Below are 23560 nucleotides of genomic sequence, written 5' to 3'. Positions count from 1 at the left end.
TGCATAATTCTCATGTCTTAAGAGTAAAATTTGAATTTTTTCTCTCTCTCAGTTAAAAAAAAAAGGCACCCATAATGTATAACCAGGTGTATCAACTATCAAATATTAACCTTTCAATTTTTACATAATAAAAAACCAACTACAAACATAAAAAAGAAAGTGAAATTTATCTGGAATGTTCAAATGCAAAATTTCAACGGAATAGTTAGCAACCATGACCAACATGACACGTGGCAAGATCACAATGCATTGCCTTTTGAGAACTTTACCCCACCAAACCAAAAAATAAGTGACGTGGCACTACGCCATTGGAATGGAAGAAGAAACAAAAAACTAATCAGCAATGAACGCCTTCAATAAGTTCTTTCTAGTCTTCCACCGAAGCGACTTGAAGACCAGAAGGCGAGAAAGGTCCCGTGAACCAAACGTAGAAACGAAGAACAGGGAAAATGACTCTGGGCCTGATCAATGCGAACCCAGTGGTTCATGCCAAGAAAGAACGAGTCGCTCGAAGCGAAGATCCTCACGGTGAGGACGCCGTTGATCCCCTCGAAATCTATGATATCCTTTTAGTACCATTCAGTTTCCATGTTGTATCTGATGTTGATTTATTTTTGTTCAACAATTAAAATGAAGGAGCTAGTTTGTTCAATTTGTTTTCTTAGCTTAGCTCAAATTTAGATTTCATTTACATCTTTTAGTTGCTTGCTTGCATTTATTCAGCAATAAAACAGAGTATTTCTCATTTCTGTGAGTGAAAAAACGAAGTTGAAAAAAGAAAAAAAATGTTGTGATCTTTGACTGGAATTGTAAATTTTGTGAGGGATATAAGAGATCCAGAACATCCGTATTCATTGGAGCAGCTTAGTGTTCTCTCCGAGGAATCAATCACCGTCGATGAGAAGCTCGGCCGAATTCTGTGAGGGTTTTCTCACTTTAATTTTGATTTAGCTTTTAATCAAAATTTGTGACAATTTGAGCAAAATTGAGTTTAGAATTAGTAAATTTAGGTTTTCTAAGTTCAATATCTTGAAACTGTGGTGTTAATTTGTTCAGTTGCTTTTCAAAGCTAATTATTATTTTGCATTTTATTTATTATGAAGTAATATAGTTGATTAATGGTTTAGGATAACTTTCACTCCCACTATTCAGCATTGCAGCATGGCGGCGGTAATCGGTCTATGCCTGAGGGTTAAATTAAAAGAATGTTTTCCTCCACATTTTAAGGTCAGTTTCTGTTCTATATCAAGTTGTAAATTTTAAAAGTCTTTATTATTTAATTTTTCCTCTCAATTTGTTTTCACAAAAAAGGAAATTCTATTGCATTGTTGTTTTAGATATAAAAATTCTGAAAAGAAGCAATTCCGTTTCCTCTTCTGTAAGCACTAAACCGATAAAAAGAAGTCTTTGAATCTTTATAATCCTCTATTTTCCTTCTTCCTTTTGTGTAAATCTTTGAAGTCTCGATAATTTCTTTTTTGATTACAATTGCTGGAAATCATTTATGGTTTAATGATTTTTATCTTTACAGGTTGACATCAAAGTCGCTCCTGGATCTCATGCTGATGAAGAATCAGGTGAAGTTGGAAAAATAGTATATAGAAGTTTATCTGAGTAGCTCTTTTGAATACTTTTCTTGAAAATAAATGCATCTTATGTGAAGTTCGGGGGACTGATTGTTCAAGTTTCATCTGGGAGATCCAATCTTATTCAGGATAACTTGAAGAGCGAGACCAACATATTTTGATCACTTTTGCAATGCGTATGCTTAAGTGGAAACTTCCTACAATGAAATATGTTAATGGTTTTTAGTGTACCGGCCAATGCAGAAATTAACAGTAAAAAAGGTTAAAAATCTACATTTTTAGGTGGAGAAGATGTCTATCAATTCATAAATGAAATATCTTTGGTATGATTTATGTATGCTAGGATTTTAATGTTTTAGTTTGTTCTTTCTGAACAAAAACTTCGGGATTTTCTTACCAAGAGAAATGATAGATCAAGAGAAGTATACATTTAACTGAGTCAATTCATATCCTGTAATAGTTTGCCCTTCATCAAGCTTTCTTGCTATAGTGAGTTATGAAGCCTCCATTGAAACTTGAATGTTATGTGAGTGTTTTCTAGCATCTAATGTGTTATCTCAATAGAGTCAGCTGATCTATTTCCCCATTTTCATCTTTCAGTCTCCGGTCTCCCTGATCTAATCCTTAAAATGTTCCGCCTTGTTTTTTCTTCAGTTAATAAGCAGCTAAATGATAAAGAAAGAGTTGCCGCTGCATTGGAAAATCCTAATCTTCGCCAACTTGTGGACGAGTGCCTTTACTCCAATGAGCTTTGACCAAGTACGCTCACCTATTATGAAGTTTATGTACAGATCAAACGTCAGCAGCTCCAGATGCAATAAGAAATGACTTTGTTGTGATGTAACTTTCATTCGCTGAGTGTATATGCTTTGTGTGTGTCCTCGTTTTACTTCATGCAGAAGAGTGCAGCTTGGATATCTCTTTAGATGGGGGAAAACTAATGGTGCTACATGTTTTTTATCATATGGCCTTCCTTCATGTGGCAAAGTGTAACAATTTAGAGCACAGGAACCTTTTTATGTATGATGGAATTCAGAAGCAGGACTTGTTAGAATTTGTAGAAATAGTTGTCTTGTGAAATGACTCCTTTTTGTTTGAAAACTTGGATTGAGTTCTGGAAACATTCTTGAGTTGGCTTTATCTTTCTGTTCCCCAAATTTTGCAATGTAATTTACTGATGCATAAGTAGCAGGTTGAGATTGTGGAACAAGATGCTGTTGATGTCATATTGTGTCAAAGCCACGATAAACTATAGAGAGAAAAGGAAGATCTTTGATGGATAAAACTTTTGTGATACATCAATACCTTTTTAGCAGTATCATGTGTATGCATATAATTATATAAATCAGACATTATCAAATTTCCTTAATTATCACATACTTTTTTTAATTCATTGGACCCGTAGCTCAGTTGGTTAGAGCGTTGGTCTTATGAGCCGAAGGTCGCGAGTTCGAGCCTCGCCGGGTCCAAGAATTAATTATATTATTTTTCTTGTTCACCTGTTCAAAATTATAAAATTTAACCAATTATGCTTTATCCTCTTGTTCACCTCTTCAAACTTATAGAATTTATATAACTAATTATGCTATTAAAATTATGGAATTTATTTTTCTTCGATGTTTGTCTCTTCAAAATTATGGAAATCATCCTATTCATGAGAATGCTATTTTTCTTGCAAATCTTTCGAAATTATGGAATTTTTCCTATTCAATTTTCACCTCTTCAAAATTATGAAATTTATCCTATTCATGAAAATGCTATCTTTCTTACTCATCCTTCAAAATTATGGAATTTATCTTATTCAATCTTTGCCTCTTCAAAATTATGGAATTTATCCTATTCATGAAAATGCTATTTTTCTTCTTCGTCATTTCAAAATTAAGAAATTTATCATATTCAATATAAATGTTTTTTTTCTTATTTGTCTCTTCAAAATTTTAAAATTTATCTAATTTATGTTATTTAATTTTCAAAATTATAACTTTTATCTAATTTTTAAAATTATAAAAGTTATCCTATTCAATGAGATTCCTTCAAAATTATGGAATAAAACAACCAAAAAAAAAAAGAAGGCAAGGGGAATTTGATGATCTTTCAATTTATTTTCATAGGTAAAATGTTCCTTTACCAGTTTGTCGTATATTGGATTCGACGTGGCGGGATGTAATTGGATTATATTGAGTACAAAAAAGCGCGGGACCTAACTCCAACGAATCAGGCTGTCGCTTAGATGTGCGGTTGAAAGGAAACAACGTAGTTTGAAACATATATTCATCTCAAAAGTAGAAGCTCTCACGTTATAGAGCAATGCTCCAATGATTTGCGAAGAGGCCGGAAAGAAACCCAGAACATGGTGCACAGCGCCTATGATTCCTTCGAGCTCCTCCACGATTGTCCCACTAAAATCGACGCCATCGAATCGTATGGCTCGAAGCTCCTCCTCGGTTGCTCCGATGGGTCCCTTCGAATCTACGGTCCAGATTCCTCCGGCGCAGACCGGTCTCCGCCGATCGATCAGCACGCTTTGCGGAAGGAGCCGTACGCACTGGAGAGAACCGTTGCAAGGTTTTCAAAGAAGGCGCTGCTCTTAATGCAAGTATTGGAATCGAGAGAGCTACTCTTATCGCTCTCTGAGTCGATCGCTTTTCATCGGCTACCGAATTTGGAACCATTGCTGTGATCGCCAAAGCTAATGGCGCTAATTCCTACTCTTGGGAAGACCAGAGAGGCTTCCTTTGCTTTGCCAGGCAAAAGAGAGTGTGTATTTTCAGGCACGACGGTAAGTCCTTCGATTTCTCCTTCTGTTCTTTATTTTTGGTTACCTGTAAATTACCTTTCTAATTGAATATTTAGGTCTTGTTTGGTTGTTTCTTTTGCTATCTTTTTCTTGAACTTTTTGAAGAAAAAAAATAGTAGAAAGTCTGTTTGGATAAAAAGCAAATAGTAATATTTTTCAATATTTTAAAATGAAATTTCTCAGAGAACCCAATGCCTTTATTTTACATTTTTTATATTGAACAATCAATAAGAATAGGTAATTATGGTTTTGCTTTTTATTATTTAGCAATTTCTTATGAATAAAAAGGAAAATAAGATCTCTCTTTTTGGTTCAGTTTTGTAAATTGGATAAATATTTTTCGGAATTAATTGTTATCAGTCTGCTAACTGTTTAGTGGAATTGATTGATATGCAAAATGTTTTTTAGGAGGACGAGGTTTTGTGGAGGTGAAAGATTTTGGTGTACCAGATACTGTAAAGTCGATGTCATGGTGTGGTGAGAACATATGTCTAGGAATTAGAAAGGAATACATGATCCTAAATGCCACGAATGGTGTGTTGTCGGAGGTGTTTTCTTCTGGGAAGATAGCGCCACCTTTGGTTGTTGCTCTTCCCTCTGGGGAACTTATTCTTGGGAAGGTACTGACTCGCTTTAATCATTTATTTATGACTCTAGGATTCTTTTGGGTGGGAGTAATAAGATGTGCTGTTCCTGCTGCCTTAGGAAAATATTGGAGTCTTTGTGGATCAAAATGGAAAGCTTCTTCAAGCTGATAGGATATGTTGGTCCGAAGCTCCTGCTGTTGTTGTCATCCAGAGGCCATATGCTATAGCTCTGTTAACAAGACGCGTTGAGGTAGCATGACTAATTGCTAAAGAAGATTGGATTTTGCTGACTTAAATTTGGTTTATGCCCTTTCACTTAACTATTCTTTGCAGATTCGCTTTCTTCGAGTTCCATATCCATTGATACAGACGATTGTCCTCCAAAATGCACGTCATCTTATAAAAAGTAACAATGCTGTCATTGTAGCATTAGAAAATTCTGTTTGTGGGCTCTTCCCTGTTCCTCTTGGTGCGCAGGTACTCCTAGTATGCTTAAGAAGTTTAACGCGATTAAACAACTGCAGCTTCAAATCCAGATGCACCTCCTTCTTTAAGCTTTTATATGAACGTTGGTCATTCTTTTTCCCCCTTGTTTATGCTTGAACATCATATTGTGCCCCTTGTCTTGTAACTCTTTTATGCTTTTGACTATGGTCTGCATATGCTAACTCTGAAGAAATGCTTTGGTTATTGCATTAAATGTTCCTGCTTGCATTGCAGATTGTCCAATTAACAGCATATGGAAATTTTGAGGAAGCATTGGCCTTGTGTAAGCTTCTTCCACCAGAAGATGCAAGCCTTAGAGCCGCAAAGGAGGGGTCAATTCATATAAGGTGTATTTTTCCCCATTAACAGTTATTACTTTGTGCAGCTATATCAAGTTAATTGGGTTATATCATGTTTAATAAGAATAAATTAATCATTCCAATGCTTATTTATGTTTAATATGCCACAGCATAGTGTACACCTTTTAAAAAACTTTGCACACCATCATACTCCTTTATTTTCTCAAGGTCATTCTCCTTACAGTTCTCGAGGTATTGTAAACACTGCATATGAAAATCTACCCCTTAAATACTTCCAAAACCTTCTTTTCCCTGGTATAAATTTTCTGCAGGTTATTCAGGCTTACTGTCTGTTCCTCAAGTGATTCATTCTGCTTGATTGGTTGTGTCACCTTGTTGCAGATACGCTCATTATCTTTTTGACAATGGGTGCTATGAGGAGGCAATGGAGCACTTTTTGGCATCTCAAATAGATATTACCTATGTGCTTACTTTGTACCCATCCATTGTTCTTCCCAAAACAACCACAGTTCCAGAGCCAGAGAAGTTATTGGACCTTTCTCTGGATGCTTCACAACTTTCAAGAGGTTCATCTGGTCTGTCGGATGATTTGGAAACCTTTTTTCCACAATCATCAGAATCTGATGAGAATGCAGCACTTGAGTTCAAAAAAATGAGCCACAATACTCTCATGGCTCTCATCAAGTTCCTACAGAAGAAGAGATTCAGTGTTTTAGAGAAGGCTGCTGCTGAGGGAACAGAAGAGGTAGTTTTAGATGCCGTTGGAGATGATTTTACTTCGGCTAGGTTTAAGAAGTCCAATAAGGTGAGGCTAATTTCAATTTTTTTTATTGTTAATAATGTTTGTAAAAAGCAAAGCATATTTTGTGATTCGATATCAGCTCGTGCACTAGAATTTGGCTTTATGCAGAAGTGCATAATTTATGGACATAAGCCAGCTAAAAGTTTCCTTCCTTAAATGCCAGTATGTTGATCGAAAATACTTGCAATCAGTTCTGTTAATATCCAATTTCTTTTCATTCTTTCTTTCTTAATGATCTGAAGTAATGTTTGGTCCCTTAGGTACGTGGTAGCATTCCGATTAACTCAGCTGCTAGGGAGATGGCAGCAATACTGGACACAGCCCTCCTCCAAGCTCTGCTTCTTACTGGACAATCCTCAGTAGCTTTAGAATTGCTGAAATGTCTTAACTACTGTGATGTAAAAATATTTGAGGAGATTCTTCAGAAAGGGAATCATTATGCTGCTTTATTAGAACTTTACAGAAGTAACTCAATGCACCGTGAAGCTCTAAAACTTCTACATCAATTAGTAGAAGAGGCAAAATCAAACCAATAGCAGGCCGAGCTCATCCAAAAGTTCAGTGCTGCGGCAATTATTGAATATCTCAAGGTCAGTTTATGCTATGGAAGCATTAGGCTTTTTGGGTCATGCGTGTTCTGTAGGACATAAAATATAATGTTATATTTTGTGAAAGAGGCTATATGAAGTTTTACCCCTGAATAATATGAAAGATAATGTTAATTTTGTTATGGATTGACCTTATGGACTCAACAATATGCTGTGATAGAACTTTTATATGCTGAATACTTTGTCTGGTTTTATTGGCAGCCTCTCTGTGGCACCGATCCCATGCTTGTCCTCGAGTTCTCGATGCTTGTTCTTGAAAGCTGTCCAACAGAAACCATTGAACTTTTTTTGTCTGGAAATATTCCAGCAGACTTGGTCAACTCTTATTTCAAGCAGCGTGCTCCAAACATGCAGGGCAGGTACTTGGAGCTTATGCTTGCGATGAATGAAAATGGGATCTCAGGGAACCTTCAAAATGAAATGGTAAAGCCTTTATTTTTAATCAAAATAACTTTCGGTTGTCATTTGAAGCCACTGGAGTTCTCATAGTTGCCACTTGTGTTGGTGATAGTGCAGCTCATAGTACTATCAATGACTATTGTAGGTACAAATTTATCTCTCAGAAGTACTTGAATGGTATACAGAACTAAGTGCTCAACAGATATGGGATGAGAACGCTTATTTACCAACTAGGAAGAAATTATTATCTGCGTTGGAAAGCATCTCAGGATACAATTTGGAGGGTTTGTTGAGGCGTCTTCCTCCAGATGCTCTATTTGAAGAGCGTGCAATTTTGTTGGGAAAAATGAACCAACATGAGCTTGCGCTATCACTATATGTTCATAAGGTAGTTTCTTACATGGTTCATCCAGTTTCCTTATATTGAGAAAGATGGTTAATAGGAAAAGCAAAATGAAGTTGAACCTTTGGTTGAGCTAGGCTACTATAAAATGCTTTCCCCCTCCCTCCCCGACATCACACCCCCTTTTTATTTTATTTTATATTCCTTAAATCTCTTGTTTTTCTTATGAATATGCTCCTATTAACTGAACTGCTCTTGACCTTTATAGCTTCATGTACCTGAACTGGCACTGGCCTATTGTGATCGGGTTTATGAGTCTGTGGTTCATCAACTGCCGGTAAGATCTTCTGGCAATATATACCTCACGCTTCTACAGATTTATTTGAATTCTCAAAAAACAACCAAGAATTTTGAAAATAGAATTACAAATTTGGTATCATCCCCAAATACAAGCATCCCAAAGTTTGGTTCAGCAGCTTCAATTAAAGGTAAAGGAGGACGTAAGAAAATTGCCTCAATAGAAGGTGCAGAGGATATTCGTATTAGTCCCAGCAACACTGATAGTGGTAGGAGTGATGGTGATGCTGAAGAATTGGGTGAGGAAGGAGTTTCTACAATTATGCTTGATCAGGTATTTGATCTTTTGAGCCGAAGGTGGGATAGAATCAATGGAGCTCAGGCACTCAAACTCTTACCAAGGGAGACTAAGCTAGAGGTATGTACCAAAATCCTGAATTGCTTACAAATCTCCTGAACCAGTTGTATCTGAGTGTATATGGTCATTGATATCTAAGTTGTTAGATTGCCTTTTGGGCATCAGAGTATCAATTGTAAGCTCTTTCTTTAAGGTATTTGTCTTTTACCTGCAGAACTTGCTTCCATTTCTGGGACCTCTTCCGAAAAAATCCAGTGAAGCATACAGGAACTTCTCTGTTATCAAGAGCTTGAGGCAGAGTGAGAACCTACTGGTACGGAAACTGTTTTACTTACAAAAGAAAAACAGTTTAGCACATAGTATGAGGTTTTCCTTTTAGCATATGTATATATATATCTTCACAAATATCATTTCGTTGGTTCCTCGAATAATACTTTTTTGATTTTCTTTCGTCTAAGCATCTGTCTGAATTCCCCTTTGAAACAGGTGAAAGATGAACTCTACAGCCAAAGAAAAGCTGTAGTGAAGATCTCAAGTGACAGTATGTGCTCTCTCTGTAACAAGAAAATAGGAACGAGCGTATTTGCAGTCTATCCAAACGGGAAAACACTGGTGCACTTTGTCTGCTTCAGAGATTCGCAAAGTATGAAAGCAGTAGCCAAAGGCTCACCAATAAGGAAGCGATGATGTTTGATCCATAGGAAGGATGCATCGCTATTCAGTCACGACCAAGATGCAACTCACTTGCCCGGAATCGAGCTCCGAAACAGTGTTGGAGGCATTTATATATAGGAGACTTACCTTGCGAATGCTGCCGTGCTTTTCACATAATTCAAGGCCACTGACGGAGCTGTTAAAGTCGAAAGCGGCTTCAACGGTGACGCGGCCAACGGGGATTTGTATGAGCGTGGAGTCTGAGACACTCCCGATTGATGAAAACGGGTTTTGTAACTTTGGTTGTAAAAAGTTGGATTAGTATGAAAATGCTATGCCCTACATTTCTTACCGTAACTGCGTAAATTTTCTGATATGTTACCACCCTCATCCCAGTTTTCCAGTTGTGGCTGTCAGAGCTTGGACGGTGACATCCAGTCAAATATTTCAACTCCGAAATGAAATCAAACTAAAAAAGCCAGGTAATAATCGAACAGAGCCATCAATTTCATTAACTTTTTCAACAATATTTTGCTATTTCAATCATCAAAAACTCTTTTAACATTTGACTTAACTCGTTCAATTTCTAGCTTTTCCCAACAAAACGATAAACAACAACCCCAATCCTAGACCCTTCCTTTGGTGGGTCTGCATGTATAGTCTCGACACCAAAAAGCTTCTTCGCTTTCTTGAAAAACACAGTGTCCTTTTTCCACCTCCTCAGATGAGCCATGACAAAAACTTTCTTCCCACCTCTTCCTCCGTTCAACAGAGAATGCAGCGTTTGGATCAGAGGCTCGAAAAGATGATCATGGTAAACCACGTCAGAAGCCAATACGAGATCAAATTCTCGGCCGACAACCTCCAAGTCATCATCCTCTCCCCACCTCAACGGAGCTACGTTGACGGTCCCACCTTTTTGAGCCACCACGTCAGCATTCGCGTCGACGTTGAATTGCAGGTTGGGGACGACGTATGGCAAATCCGTCACTGTCACGTCAGCTCCTAGCGTGACTGCTGCGGCAATCCCAACAAGGCCAGTACCAGAGCCGAGCTCAAGGATTTTCAGTTTCCGATCATTATCACCGTTGGACAAAGCGCTTAGGGTGGTTGCGAGGGGGCTTTTGCTAGGGTGATGGCGATGGTTGTCAAGAAGAGTGACTAGAGTCGTAGCAGCTGGCCATAGCTGGAAAGAAAGCCCTTCAGAAGGAAGCTGTCTAATCACCACCATTGACTCGACCGAACGGATATGATGCTCCTGCAGTTGTTGCTTCGCTGCATCGTCACCTAGCGTAGTAAGGCTCTTCCCTTCCTCTTGTTCGTCAGGCAAGATCATTTTAACGGGATCTATTTCTTCGTCATCGTCTTCTTGACTAGACATTTTCTTGGCTCCGTTCTTTTTGCGCCGCCAACTTCAGACCGCTCCCGCTCCATTTTTAAAACTGCTCTCCTTGTCTAGGGCTCGTCCAGGGTAGAGACTAGAGAGGACGTGGATTATTATATTATTTATTACATCACAATTTCGTTTGTCCATTTCCTAATTTAACCCTGATGGGATAAACACTTTGGTTTGTCCATTATTATGAGATTCTTAATTTAACCCCGATGGTCGCTTCGGTTTCCAGTCACTGATCGAGGACTTTTTTGTCCATTTACAATTTTCAGGCCATTAGATATATATATATATATATATATATTTAGGGGTGAAAATCTTTAAACAGATTCAAAATTCTGTTTGGTTTTGGAGTGGGCTGAGAGAGGAGCAAAGATGATAAAAGCTGTGATGGTGATGAACACTCAAGGCAAGCCTCGCCTTGCAAAATTTTACGAATATCTGGTAAATTTCTCTTTCTCTTTTGATTTTTTTACTCTCATTTGATTATTATTATTAGTATTATTTTTTAAAAAATGAAGATCACGATCTTATTACCTTGTTCAAATTCCTTTGCAATAATCGACGTGGCTCCGAATTTCGTTGAAATCAGCCAGTGGAGAAGCAGCAGGAGCTTATACGAAGCGTTTTTGCAGGTTCCGATCTCTTATCCAACTTTCTTCTTCTTCTTCGTCCTCTTCTTCTTACTTTAGCTGTGATTAATTTGAATTGTGCTTTGTTTGGATGGCATGAATTTTAGATGCGGTTTTCTAATCTCATTGATGATTTAACCTAATCGATCGTTCTTGAATTCGTACTTAGCGTTTATTTTTCATTTTTCATTTTTTCTTTTTGCTTTAAATTTTGATTTTAATCTTTAAACAGTCTTGTGCAGTAGAGCTGAGAACGTAAGCAATTTCATAGAGGCTGAATCGATTTTTGGCCCGGTAACTTCTTTTACTTTCTATTTTTTCTTCATTTCTAGTTCAGTTTTCATTTCCTTGTTATATTAAGGTTAGAAACCAATTAATTTTCATTTCCTTGTTATATTAAGGTTAGAAACCAATTAATTTTCATTTCGTCCTTTTCTTGACTTAAACTTCTTGTTTGAATCGTGTGTAGTAATTGCCGTAGCTTTATTTTAGCTCTGCTTTGTTGTAGAACTCTGTTTAATTGTTTTTGAATTCTCACTCGCAGGATAGTCGCCTTGTATACAAGCATTTTGCTACTCTTTACTTTGTCTTTGTATTTGATAGTTCTGAAAATGAACTAGCCGTGCTTGACTTGATACAAGGTACGCTTCTCATTTTCTGGAAGACTTATGATGCAGTAATCAAGTTATGAAATGTTGTTCTTCTGTGAAACGATCCTTTCGAAATAGAGATTTCAATTTCTCAATACTGGGAAATGTCCAAATATTTATATTGCATCATTGATATGAAAACTTTTCTTGAAGCTGGAGCGAGCCTTTTTGATGGTTTTTTCTGATGATTTGAAGTTGAATTCACTTCAGATACACCTTTTTGTGAAATAGGTTCTCTTGTATGAGGATTTACTGAAAACAAGAAAACAAAATTGATATTCATGTGCACTGGAATTAGTGATAACTGTTGTGTCACCCAACTTAGCTGAGTTGACCTCAGGTGTCTTTTAAGTGGTAAGTTTGGTTGCATCAATACAATTTGTAGAAGTTAACTTGTATATAACCATCTTTCTGTATGGACGATTATAATAATAATTGGTATGAAACTATAAGATTCAATGAACTTCTTGGCTCTAAAAATTGCATGTTATCTGATGAGAACAATGTACCAGGTTGGTCATGCATATCCTTTATAAACTAGAAGCTGGATATAGCAATAATTGCTGAAATTTATTTCAAATACTGGATAACTTAACTTACTTTAAATGTGATGCCTTCAGTTTTTGTGGAAACGTTGGACAAATGCTTCAAGAATGTTTGCGAGCTTGACATTGTGTTCAATTACAGCAAGGTTGTACCCTCTCATCAATAATATATGCATTTATTTAGTGCCAGGGTATGCAAGATTCTACATATAGATAAGATATTGCTAGTTTGGAATAATAGGCACGAAGTGATTATATGACATAGGAGATGATGTTCTTGGTAAACTTATATGAGGTATGCTTCAGGTTTCAAACATTACTTGATGGCAGGGAAAGCTTCTTATGGTGCTTTGGGGTTCACCTCCAGTTGAGCTTGTTTAGAGTCACTTTGGAAGTTAACTTTGTCTGAACTCCTTAGCATCTTGTCTTAATAAATTCCACAGTATACTTGATAGCCTATATTGTTGATGTTGTAGTCAATACTTTGTTGCTGGCAAAGCTAGCTGAACATTAGTGCTTTTATGCTTAGCTAGCCATGGGGCTGTCTTTGGAATATGCTCAATAATCACTTTTTATGACATCATTATAACATCCTACGTGTACACTCAACTGATTCAAAGTAAGTTGAATGCTTTCTTACTACTGTATTCTGCTGGGTTCATTGACCGAATCTTCAATAATCCTTTGCAGATGCACACTATCCTGGATGAGATAATTTTTGGAGGTCAAGTGCTGGAAACAAGTTCAACAGAAGTTATGAAGGCAGTTGAAGAGATATCTAAGTGCTCTTTCTCTCCCTCAACTCTGTGCTTATGTGTGAAGCATGCAAGTTTTCCCCCTTTTGAATTGTACTTATACTTATTAACAGATGATGCTTAACCATGATGTAGGTTAGAAGCTGCCTCAAATGCTATCACACTCATTCCGAAGTCTGCTTCCGGTTGGCGAAGTAGGTAGTTCTGCATTCAAATGCTGTTCAAACCAGTCCTCAATTATTTCTTGTCAGTGTGTGTTGATAACTTGTGATTTTTACTAACTTGGGCCGGTGTTGTACATTGGTGAAAGTTTAAATGCTTTGAGTGAAGGGATCTGTTTCGTATTGGTCCACATCATCAATGTCAAGAGGTATTATTATATTTGATTAGTTATTTTTGTGCTTCGTAGTACGAAATAAATACAGGTAACAAGCTGTTTTACTCGCAATTTATAATATGCTTTTACTTTGAGATCTCAGCTACCGTTTAACACTTGTACGAGCAGTGATTTCTGCTGCTATTTAGTTTTCCCTGGCATTTTGCTTTTAAAGTGAAGCACGCATCAGGTAGACTTTACCACCGTTTTTATAGGGGTCTGCGGTTTTCTTGAATGGTCCGGTTCTTTTGTTGTTTGAACAGTCAATTCGTTCTATAATGTGTAGAATTACTCTAGGCTCTATCTGCAGATTAATCTGCGCAGCTTAGGTGTTGTTTGCGGCAGTTAAATCTTTATAAAATAAATTTCCGTTTCTAAAATTAAGATATTACTATCTTTTTATTTGGTTTTATATTTACTATTAATAATATTGAACTATATATATTTTTGACTCTTTGGAATTTAATATATGGATTTAATATTATTATAAATTTATAAAGTAATAAATGTAATGTTTTCTTTCATTATAAATTTTAAAAGAATAAAATTCTGAAAATATGTAAAAAGGTAAAACAAAAAATTGAATAAATATATAGTATATTAAGATTCCAACATTAATGTTTATAAAATTATATTTAAAAAGTTTTTAATTATAAATTATAGATAAAACCTAAAATTTAATTAACTTTATTGCCGGTTTCTAATGTAATTATTTTAATGATTTGTTTAAAATAGTAATGGCATATAGATATATATTAACTGGTGCTCTATATTTTATATACTTGTATTTTGATTGAATATATTCTACATGACTCCTATTATATTATTTCAACATCATACATTATAAAACACTTGTTATATTGTTTTAATCCTTAAATAATTATTTAATTTTTTAGTATATTAAAATATCAGATGCTGAATTATTCAATTAAATTTAATATCTAAACATAAATATAATAAAAAATATTAAAATATGTTTTCAAAAAATTGAAATTAACAATTAAAAATGATGATAATAATAAATAATCAAATCACTAATATTAAGTTGACGACTTATTTATTTAATATAATTATTTTATTATTTATTATATAAAATTAAGATTAGAATTACTATTTAAGTATTAATTAAATTTGACATTAAAAATAGATTTATTCTAATTAGTAATTGATATTATTATTAATATTTGGATAATGATTTAATTGTTTATTAATATTATTTTTTATAATTAATATAATATTGTAAAGCATTTTGTAATTAATTAATTAAAATTATTATTTTAATTTATATAATAATAAAAACAATCACTCTACTATAATGTGAAAAATATAACTGTTTGATTTACTAATTACTATCATAATTAATATTTATTGAATATTGCTATTATTTAAAAAGCATAAAATTAAATGATTAAATTATTTGTTAACTAATAATTTGATAATTCTTAATTCATGTTATAATTATTTTTTAATTATTAAATTGATATATGATATTATAATTATTTGTTAATTATATAAAAATATAATGTATAAAAATAAAATCTCTCTGATAATTAATAATTATTATGAGATTATATTATTATTAATTATTATTTATTTCTAATATAATTATTAATACATTATAATCACTATGTTAGTTATTTTTAAATTATTATAATGACTGGATATTTTAATTAATTTATTTAATGATTTTAATATAACTAATTATAATTTATTTTTAATTACTAAATTGTACTATTTAATATGTAGACTAATAAATTATTACCTAATAAATTATATTAATTATTTTAATTAATAAATAGAATAGTAATATTTAATTTTTATTATTATCTAACATAATTATTAATGTTGATATTTTTATAATAACTTATTATAATAATATTAATATATTATTTCAAAATCTACTTAATAACTATATTATTAAATACTCTATTTTAATAATTTTATATAACAGCAAAATAATATCAATATTTTAATAATAATAAAAGTAATTTAATTATTATTTTTATTATATAATATAATTATTAAGGTCAATATTTTTTATTAACGTAATTATAATAATTTTAATATATTATTTCAATATCGAGTTATATCTATGTTTTATATTACAAAATACTCTTTTAATAATTTTATATAACAGTTAAATAATATTGATATTTTTATAATTAACTTAATTATAATAATATTTAATATATTCTTTCAGTATCTAGTTACATCTATGTTTTATATTATTAAATGCTCTATTTTAATAATTTGATAAAACAGTAAAATATATCGATTTTTTATAATAATATTAAATATATTATTTCAACATCTAGTTATATCTATGTTTTGTATTGTTAAATACTCTATTTTAATAATTTTATATAAAAGCATAATAATAATAAAAATGACATGCAGGACGTATATTTAATTCAACATCATGATTCGGATAAAGAAGCCGCTCTGAATTTCGACCAAAGGATATATTTGCCAGAGACTAATGAAAAAGCGGAGCTTGGTTTTCCGAGCATCACTTGGATTTTTTCTTGAAATCTTGAAGAACTAGCTGTGCTGCATTGCGGCCCGGCGCACCCATCACACCTCCCCCAGGATGAGCACCACTACCACACAAGTAAAGGCCTGGCAACGGGGTCCTATAATTTGACCTGTATCCACAAATTTGGATAATAATAATAATAATAATAATATATTACAAAAAATTGTAATTAAATTTATCAATGCAGTCACTCTTGTAAAGAAAAAGGCAAAAAGAAGCAATCAGATTTATTCGGTATATATATAAGAATACTAATTTCATTGAATAATTTTTATTCATTTATTTTTATATTTTTAAATTATAATCATATTAAACATTTACATTTATATATAATTGTTATTTAAACAAAAATACAATGTACAGTATTATAAAAAATTGTTGATAAATTAAAACATGTACTCATTTGGTAAGGAAAAGAGAAGCAATTAGATATACCATCCTTTAACAGGTCGCATGAGAAAAAGAGAATCTAATCCCATTGCACCATGAAAGATATTTCCTCCTGCAAACAATGGAAGCCATGGACTAAAATTCAATGCTTTCAGGATAAAGTACATTTAGTAAATTGTACATACAATTAATACCATTGTGCTTTGATAAAATAAAAAAATGGGAGGAAAAGGTGGAGTTCGATGGAGAAGGATAATTAAAAATAGCCTGTAAACTTGCTTGCTGCAATTATAATAGGAAGAAGATGTGCTTGAAAGGGAGTTAGTTATGAGTTAAAAATGATTTACGATGAATAAAGCAGGGAAGAAAGTCTAGGTTTGAAAACCATTTTTAATTCATCGAAAGAAATACTTTCAATTTGGAGATAAAATCCGCATCAGAATTAGCAGAATTGACGGATTAACACACAGAAATATTCCTAACCTGTCAAGCCTATTTCCCTTTCAAGGTCAGGAGGAGTTAGCATGTCATAGCCAATGATAGATGAGCTGAACTCCGGAGCATATTCATCAATCAAGGTGAAACATCTTTGTGCAAATGATTCCTACAATATAAGAATGATTATGAGGGACCATTCAGTAATAATAAGAGCAATGATAATAAGAGTAAGTTTTTGGAAAAATCTCAATGATTTTACATTCTACCTAAGCTTGGAAGTAGAAGAAGAGACTTGGATAAAATTCTACTCACCCTATAAGCAGGATCATCCCAGCCGCCATCCAATGGTTTATAAGGTGTGTATTGGATGAACAAGTTAATGACATGCTTACCTATGAATACACGTAAGATTTTGTCAAAAGTATAAGCAATAAATCTCATATAGGTGCTGAAAGAAGCCCACTGTGCAGCGACGGATTACTTTCTAAAAAGAAGAAAATTAAAGAAGAGGACTGTGAATGTAATAGAGGAATGTAATGTGAATAAGACAGAGGGCGCCTCATGTCCATTATCCTAGTTTGCCTATCTAGAAAAAGTATCAAAACATATTCAAGTTACTTCAAATATTGTGTACTTGATTTATGTAACAAGGTCTTTTAATCTATCAGTTCGGATTTTCAATTTTAATTTTTATTTGATCATTTTTAAAGAAGAACCTCACAAACTTAATCTATAAAATCATACCTAAGTTCTGCCCAAACTAAACACACTGCATAAATTCCTGAATAGTCATCATGCAAATTGACTTCACTGACAAGTTTCAGTAGCTCAATCTGAACCATTTTCTTTTCCCTACTAGCCTTTAACAAAATAGTCAGGTCAATCTTGTGAGGAGAATTTGCTTCAAGGGAATATTCATTATATATGTTTATGAGAGGGAAAAGTAACGAAATGCTATCATTTCAAATCCTGAAAATGGTATATTTCTAAGATTTCACCGTGATTTGCATATGAACATGATAAACTAGCACAACTAACATTACAAAAAAGAGTGATAGTGGTACATAATAAAAAAATTTTATATATGAACACAATAAAATTTTTAAAATGAATTATCATAAAATAAAAACTGATAATTAAAATAAGAAGAAGAAGAAAAGGATCCAATAATATGCAGATAAAAGGATGCCGAAATTGGGTACCAGGTGGAGAAATTGTCTTGTCCAGTACGGATGGAATTGTCATTTCAATGACTGGCCTTCTTGATGGTAATCCATTGACGGCATCTTGAGAGGCTGAATTAATCTCCTCCATGCTGAATAAAAGTAGGCATAGGATATCTTCAAACTTGGGATGTAAAAGAAGCGAAGATATGGTGAATGGAATGCTAAGAAGTGTGACAATTGCCAGATTTATAAGTTTGGTGATCCAGTTTAGAAGTGACTAACAGATGTGCATTATCAGACAATACATATGAAATCCAAGGATGACAGAATAAATGAACTGAACTGATCATTTTAAGCTAGTGAGATGGAATAGCATTTTAGATCATAATGCCAAGTGATCAACTTAATGTTATTATTACCACTTCTTTGATCATGGCATCCCTATCTGCAATCTATCTAGCTCCTACTGTTCTGTGTCATTACTAGATTATTATCATCTGCCTTACCATTGTCCACTTTAACATTAAAACAGATTGCGAGCTGTAACTGAAAAGGTTAACGTATCATGCCTTTGTCCTGATTAAAACCGCAATTTTTAGTCTTTCTAAAAGAAGCCACATTTGTGACATGCATCTAAATGGCACTCAGCCTGGCTTTCAAAAGTAAATTGAGCTCCTAGTTTGAGGAAAAATGCTTCAAAGTTATTGATTTAAGTAGTTACATTGGATGGACCATTTAAAAACATGAGCAAAGAGTAGCAGCATACCTCTCAGAACCAATATGAATGGTACCAGTGTGCTGAGGACCTGAACCAGGATAAATTGACTTGCAACAGTGAAACTCAGGCAATTTATCAACAGCTAGGTTTATTTTTGTAGTACCCTGTTTCAGTAAATGATATCTAAAAATGTTTAGCACCAGGCGGTATGACTGCATTTTGCAACTATTGCTCCATGTCCCCATTTAGAAATTGTCAGAAGCAAGAACTCATGATACTATTATGGTTTCTGAGCATAATGACAATGATTTTCACAATTATGGAGTCGCACGTTGTAAACATTCTTTATCAGCAGACTATATTGATCTTACAATGTATCCATGCTAGCTAAATATAAAAAAATGTAACTGTATAGCTGATTTCGTTTTTGGCTGGCAGTTGTATAGCTGATTAAGCGAGAAGAAAAACCAAATTAACAAAGTTGTGTAGAATAAAAGAAAATAAGAGAGGGTCTTACAGAGCTGTAATCAGAATACTTAATGGCATAACTGAAATCATCAGGAAGAACATTATCAGGCACCAATTCCTGTGACGGAAATTAAAGCATAGCCAATGATCAAATAAAAGTACATTTTAAGCACAAGTTAATTAGCTAAACACACAGGCTGCTTCCTGTTTTTTGTTGAAAACACTAGTTTTCTGCTTCTTCCAGCAACACAATTGAACAAGCAGTGGTAAAATTTTACCATGAAAGTTTTATAAGGGGTTGCATTTGATAAAACGCTTGAAGAACGCACCAGTGTACCATCAGCCAGCAGCACCTAAACAATGTTATCCATGTTTACGACATGTAATTAGTTTAATTCAATATTAAAGATCTGCTGAATTGCAGAAACACAGGTAGTAAAACTAACCCCATTCACTTTGCCTGAGTCCTCAACTATCAGCTGTGAAACCTTGACAATATAATAACCAGTACAGTGAGGGTGGGAATGAAGCATAAATTTGTCCTGGCTATTATCAATTAGTCAAGATAATACGGACTATATTTCAAGTTTAAACCCAGAATTCACATCATTTTCTCATCACGCATTCTGCTTAAAAAGTATAAACATAAAAAAAAACTAACAAAGTTAAAAAGGAAAAAGAAATCCTCCGCAAACTGCATGATCTTGTTATGGTGATTTGTTAGATAGTAACCAATTTCCAGGTCTTTTGCTTCATATGGATGCAGTGCAAGGAGAAATTAATTTGACCAAGACAGCAATTTAGCATGGAAAAAAACAAGAATTATGTCATGCAAACAAATTGAGACAAGAAACACTTATCCATTCTTGACAAAATTTTCAAGATGCGAATATAATCCAATTTTTTAATTTCAATTTATGTTCTCTACATATGACTTCAATATTTCAAGCAAGTTCCAGAATATAGGATCTCAATAACTAAATGTAGTTATGCAATCAAATAAGACATCAAAATAGAACTTCATAAGTTCCATTCAGTCATAAGAAGAAAGGTGAATGATGAAAGCTAGAGAAATACCTCCGCACTTGTGACAATATGAGCCCCAGCTTCTTTGGCAGCATTGCCAATAGCCATAGAGACTGACCCCATTCCACCTTCAACGTATCTACAAATTTGTTAGTTTTTGAAATGCTGATACCTTAAGAGAGATCTTATCATGATATACTGCATTAGCATAATGTACTAGTAATTTTTAATATTTTAATCATTTTTTTTAATTTAAATGGGTGGACTAGATTTGGATCTAGATTTTAAAAGTATCAACTGGATCCAGCCCGGCCCATGCACACATCTACCTGTTAACAATACAATCATATTCTAAAGAATAGGAGAAGGATAATGGTATACAAATCCAGCAATAGTATACATACGACCAAATTCCACGATCACCATCTGTTTCTCCCATTACATGATGTAGCAGAACATATCCACTCCCTGGTGTGCAGACACTAGCCTACAGTACAAATTGAAGGAGAAGAAGCCAAATGATTCACTAATGTTTGCAAGGTAGCCAAAGAAAAAACACTGTTCATTTATTCATGTTTCAAAACCATATTGACAACAACCACTACAATATCAGTCTTCTTAAAAAAAACTGCCAGGAAAAGTTCAAAGCACATTAAGGTATAAAATATGTGCCTTTATGCATAACTGAATCTCAAAACTGATGCATCTTCCTACTTTTTAATAATAAAAGTTCTTACCGTACTCCCTATCACAGCATCTGTTGCAAGGGTTGCCTTCAGAACATCTGTCTGTACATGTCACAGCCAACAATAGAACTGTAAACTGATGAATATAAATTTCTCTTTTTTATCAACACATCTCTTTTTTGAACTAAGATCTAAAACCATAATTTTAGGAAAAGCTGTAAAAACATGAATCTCACTCAAACCTCCAAATCCGTGCCCTGTGGTCTCAGATGATAAACTTTTGCATGACTTGAGAAAATTTTTGATGAGTTGGCATAAACTGTTGCAAAGAGATAGTGTGTGATCCTAAAGCTACTACAGAGAAAGAGAATGAACATGCAACCAGGCTTGAAATTTGTCAAAGTTATCTGGTTTGAGACAAAGGAAAGTATTCACAAAACAAAACTAAGCTGAAGTCACCATAACTCAACTTCACTTAAGCCATATGCAAGCGGAAAAAAACACTTCAGCTTATTGCAATCTATGAAGTTACAAGGATAATACAACAAGGGAATTAAAGGATCAAACAACAACCTCAAACCAGTTATTCAAAACCTTTGAAGCCGGGGACAATAAAAGATCCATAAAATCCCTGTCAAAATATATAAATAGACATGATGTGAGGCTTAATTAGACTGGAATGGACTGGCTTACTTCACGATTGTAATGTGTAAGCACCTCAAGCTTGTTAGTTAATTACTTGACTGAAGAAAGTATCTCTATCAGTCAGTTTCTGGCTACTTTCTATTAGCAAATAACGTGAAGCAACATCCACAACATCAGAATTCAGAAACCACTTCAACTTAAGGAAAGGAAGTCTTACACCATATCTTTCTGCCCCAAGGATGCAGCCTGGCACAGCAATCGAGTCCAATAGGCTGAGTTGTGTACTTTATTTTTGAATCGATCTTGGAGAGATGAGATACCTTGCAAAGTTTCAGGAGGTGGTGAATCCAAAAGTGGATCCATGAGTTTACAGAACCTCTCTAACTGACTCGCATATCTGTAAATTAGGATTAAAATTGCATGAAATCATTAAAAAGAATTATTAAAATGAGTACAAAGAAAAATGACATAATCAAGCTTAGTAAAACTCAAAAATCAGTAAAACAGATTATTGCAAAAGAAAGGAAAAAAGAAAAAACAGAGCTCGTTGTTCAAATTATCATTAAAAATTTATCTCAAAATTCACGATAATCTTGTTTTCATGCAAGAAATGATATCACATACATACATACATATGAGCAGAGGATTCAAAATTTAAAAGGAAAATCAATCGGATTAAAAGAAGATTAGAATAGATAAGTACCTTGGATAAGCATCGGCATCTCGTCTGGAGAACTTGGAGATCTCAGAATGATTAAGCTCTTTATCAGGCCCTAACAAAAGATATCTTCCATCCAAACAAGGAGTAAACGACGATGGATTCCTTTTCAACAACTTCAATCCATGTCTCGCTAACTCTAGTTCTCTAACAAACTCGAGAAAACAAAAATATTATGAGGTTTACTCATTTAATCTAAATAACCAAAAAAAAAAAGTTCAAAAATTATTAAAATAGTATAAAATGGAAGACATGCTTTGAGAACCTGATGATGGAGGGGCGGAGGAGGCTCTGGAGGTAACTGCATCGAGAGAACTTGAAGCCAGGGATCAGTTCTTCGGTAACTGCCGCTCCACCGATGACGTGGCGTCGCTCGAGCACGGCCACGGAGAGTCCACTCCGAGCTAAGTAAGCCGCCGCAGTCAAGCCGTTGTGGCCACCTCCGATTACGAGCGCGTCCCATTTTTTCTCCTTCAGCATGTGCATGGAGCTCACGTGACTGCCGGTGCTGAAGCTCCTTCGCCACATTGCTCTGGGTGAGCTTGCTTTCAGCTTATTGATTGGCAGAAAATAAATAAGAGAGAGAGTCTGAAATTTTGTAATGAAAAACGATAGTGGAGCAAATGCTCGTTTGGTTGGAGTTTTTGACCAAACATTGTGATTTGAAAACTTATTTCTTAATCTTAGCTTGCTCGACACCTCATCATCACCACCACGTCATATTTTCTAATTTTTTGAAAAAATAAAAAGCATAAAAGAAAGGCAATTAAACGTCTGAACCCTGAAAGAATGTTTGTCGTAAGCGCATTCAGTTTTGCTTATCTTGTTCTGATACGTACAAAAATTTTTAAGCTCGTGAACGTAAACTTTGGTTAAAAAAAAAACCAAAAACCTCGATTTTGTTGCGTTGTTGGGCCAGGTGGTTAAAGGGTAAATACAGAGACGAGTATGGTGGCATCCAGGGAAAGAAATTATACAAAGGAATCCACATCGCTCATCGGGATTGCAAGTTGATTCAATCCTTCAAGTATAGGTCAGGTGACACGTGGGTTCGGCCTTGGCCCTCGGGCTCAACGGAATACTGGTGTCTGGTGCTATGGCTAAACTCCGCAATTTGTCAACAACTCGAAAAAACAGTAGCAGACGCTAGTGGCCGTACGATCTAAGATGCTGTGGGGCGA

General features: G+C 34.3%; 5 protein-coding genes and 1 non-coding gene across 10 annotated transcripts; 4 read left to right on the top strand and 2 right to left on the bottom strand.

The window, feature by feature from the left end:
• Nucleotides 1-366: 366 nt before the first annotated feature.
• LOC18610937 (MIP18 family protein (DUF59)) lies at nucleotides 367-2726 on the top strand. Its single transcript, XM_088802981.1, has 5 exons — nucleotides 367-563; nucleotides 816-919; nucleotides 1128-1227; nucleotides 1532-1577; nucleotides 2241-2726. Exons 1-5 carry the CDS (start codon nucleotides 450-452, stop codon nucleotides 2339-2341), a joined length of 465 nt encoding a protein of 154 aa, XP_088659107.1. The 5' UTR covers nucleotides 367-449; the 3' UTR covers nucleotides 2342-2726.
• Nucleotides 2727-2981: 255 nt separating this feature from the next.
• On the top strand, nucleotides 2982-3055 carry TRNAI-UAU (transfer RNA isoleucine (anticodon UAU)). The gene has a single exon. It is a non-coding gene; the product is annotated as a tRNA-Ile (tRNA).
• An 807-nt stretch (nucleotides 3056-3862) lies between these two features.
• Nucleotides 3863-9589, top strand: LOC18610936 (vacuolar sorting protein 39-like). The gene is given in 13 exon segments (XM_088805307.1): nucleotides 3863-4249; nucleotides 4252-4365; nucleotides 4792-5003; nucleotides 5089-5220; nucleotides 5304-5447; nucleotides 5691-5803; nucleotides 6158-6581; nucleotides 6839-7168; nucleotides 7388-7609; nucleotides 7731-7973; nucleotides 8197-8643; nucleotides 8798-8896; nucleotides 9070-9589. Coding segments are annotated over 13 exon segments (2994 nt in total). The 5' UTR covers nucleotides 3863-3936; the 3' UTR covers nucleotides 9271-9589.
• A 12-nt stretch (nucleotides 9590-9601) lies between these two features.
• LOC18610934 (Clathrin adaptor complex small chain family protein) lies at nucleotides 9602-13601 on the top strand. 4 transcript variants are annotated; one of them, XM_088805314.1, is made up of 8 exons: nucleotides 9602-9719; nucleotides 10903-11074; nucleotides 11195-11265; nucleotides 11505-11556; nucleotides 11807-11903; nucleotides 12533-12603; nucleotides 13148-13239; nucleotides 13348-13601. In XM_088805314.1, exons 2-8 carry the CDS (start codon nucleotides 11006-11008, stop codon nucleotides 13412-13414), a joined length of 519 nt encoding a protein of 172 aa, XP_088661440.1. In that variant the 5' UTR covers nucleotides 9602-9719; nucleotides 10903-11005; the 3' UTR covers nucleotides 13415-13601. The 4 variants fall into 4 exon arrangements, with proteins under 4 accessions (XP_088661440.1, XP_007046943.1, XP_088661441.1 ...); XM_007046881.3 differs by lacking the exon at nucleotides 9602-9719 and adding an exon at nucleotides 10404-10532 and having other exon boundaries at nucleotides 11223-11265; nucleotides 11495-11556; XM_088805315.1 differs by lacking the exon at nucleotides 9602-9719 and adding an exon at nucleotides 10404-10532 and having other exon boundaries at nucleotides 11508-11556.
• On the bottom strand, nucleotides 9724-10826 carry LOC18610935 (Putative methyltransferase family protein). Its single transcript, XM_007046882.3, has one exon. The coding sequence runs from the start codon at nucleotides 10616-10618 to the stop codon at nucleotides 9824-9826; it is 795 nt and encodes a 264-aa protein (XP_007046944.3). The 5' UTR covers nucleotides 10619-10826; the 3' UTR covers nucleotides 9724-9823.
• Nucleotides 13602-15846: 2245 nt separating the features above from the next.
• On the bottom strand, nucleotides 15847-23037 carry LOC18610933 (FAD/NAD(P)-binding oxidoreductase family protein). Of its 2 annotated transcripts, none has more exons than XM_018114861.2 (16): nucleotides 22645-23037; nucleotides 22365-22526; nucleotides 21879-22058; nucleotides 21590-21647; nucleotides 21068-21118; nucleotides 20735-20817; nucleotides 20382-20469; nucleotides 19751-19792; nucleotides 19634-19657; nucleotides 19354-19422; nucleotides 18885-19000; nucleotides 18155-18267; nucleotides 17265-17344; nucleotides 16998-17118; nucleotides 16560-16626; nucleotides 15847-16233 (listed from the first exon to the last, which is right to left on the bottom strand). In XM_018114861.2, exons 1-16 carry the CDS (start codon nucleotides 22905-22907, stop codon nucleotides 16098-16100), a joined length of 1653 nt encoding a protein of 550 aa, XP_017970350.2. In that variant the 5' UTR covers nucleotides 22908-23037; the 3' UTR covers nucleotides 15847-16097. The 2 variants fall into 2 exon arrangements, with proteins under 2 accessions (XP_017970350.2, XP_007046941.3); XM_007046879.3 differs by having other exon boundaries at nucleotides 19583-19657; nucleotides 22645-23036.
• Nucleotides 23038-23560: the final 523 nt, after the last annotated feature.

The sequence above is a fragment of the Theobroma cacao genome, chromosome 1 (genome assembly GCF_053813885.1).
Source record: "Theobroma cacao isolate CCN51 chromosome 1, ASM5381388v1, whole genome shotgun sequence".
Lineage (NCBI taxonomy): Eukaryota > Viridiplantae > Streptophyta > Magnoliopsida > Malvales > Malvaceae > Theobroma > Theobroma cacao.
The sequence above is the reverse complement of the archived record's forward strand: the minus strand, read 5'-3'. Positions and strand labels throughout refer to the sequence as shown.

What these genes read in the sequence shown, in the direction of transcription:
- LOC18610937 (XM_088802981.1), top strand. Translation starts at nt 450, where the DNA reads ATGACTCTGGGCCTGATCAATGCGAACCCAGTGGTTCATGCCAAGAAA. An exon ending in GAGAAGCTCGGCCGAATTCT is followed by an intron (nt 920 to 1,127) that starts GTGAGGGTTTTC and finishes TTAATGGTTTAG; the next exon opens with GATAACTTTCACTCCCACTA. An exon ending in GTTTTCCTCCACATTTTAAG is followed by an intron (nt 1,228 to 1,531) that starts GTCAGTTTCTGT and finishes TTATCTTTACAG; the next exon opens with GTTGACATCAAAGTCGCTCC.
- LOC18610935 (XM_007046882.3), bottom strand. Translation starts at nt 10,618, where the DNA reads ATGTCTAGTCAAGAAGACGATGACGAAGAAATAGATCCCGTTAAAATG.
- LOC18610934 (XM_088805314.1), top strand. Translation starts at nt 11,006, where the DNA reads ATGATAAAAGCTGTGATGGTGATGAACACTCAAGGCAAGCCTCGCCTT. An exon ending in CAAAATTTTACGAATATCTG is followed by an intron (nt 11,075 to 11,194) that starts GTAAATTTCTCT and finishes TTGCAATAATCG; the next exon opens with ACGTGGCTCCGAATTTCGTT. An exon ending in CTGAATCGATTTTTGGCCCG is followed by an intron (nt 11,557 to 11,806) that starts GTAACTTCTTTT and finishes TCTCACTCGCAG; the next exon opens with GATAGTCGCCTTGTATACAA.
- LOC18610933 (XM_007046879.3), bottom strand. Translation starts at nt 22,907, where the DNA reads ATGTGGCGAAGGAGCTTCAGCACCGGCAGTCACGTGAGCTCCATGCAC. An exon ending in TTTTGAATAACTGGTTTGAG is followed by an intron (nt 21,119 to 21,589) that starts GTTGTTGTTTGA and finishes TGACATGTACAG; the next exon opens with ACAGATGTTCTGAAGGCAAC. An exon ending in GGGATGATCCTGCTTATAGG is followed by an intron (nt 17,119 to 17,264) that starts GTGAGTAGAATT and finishes CTTATATTGTAG; the next exon opens with GAATCATTTGCACAAAGATG.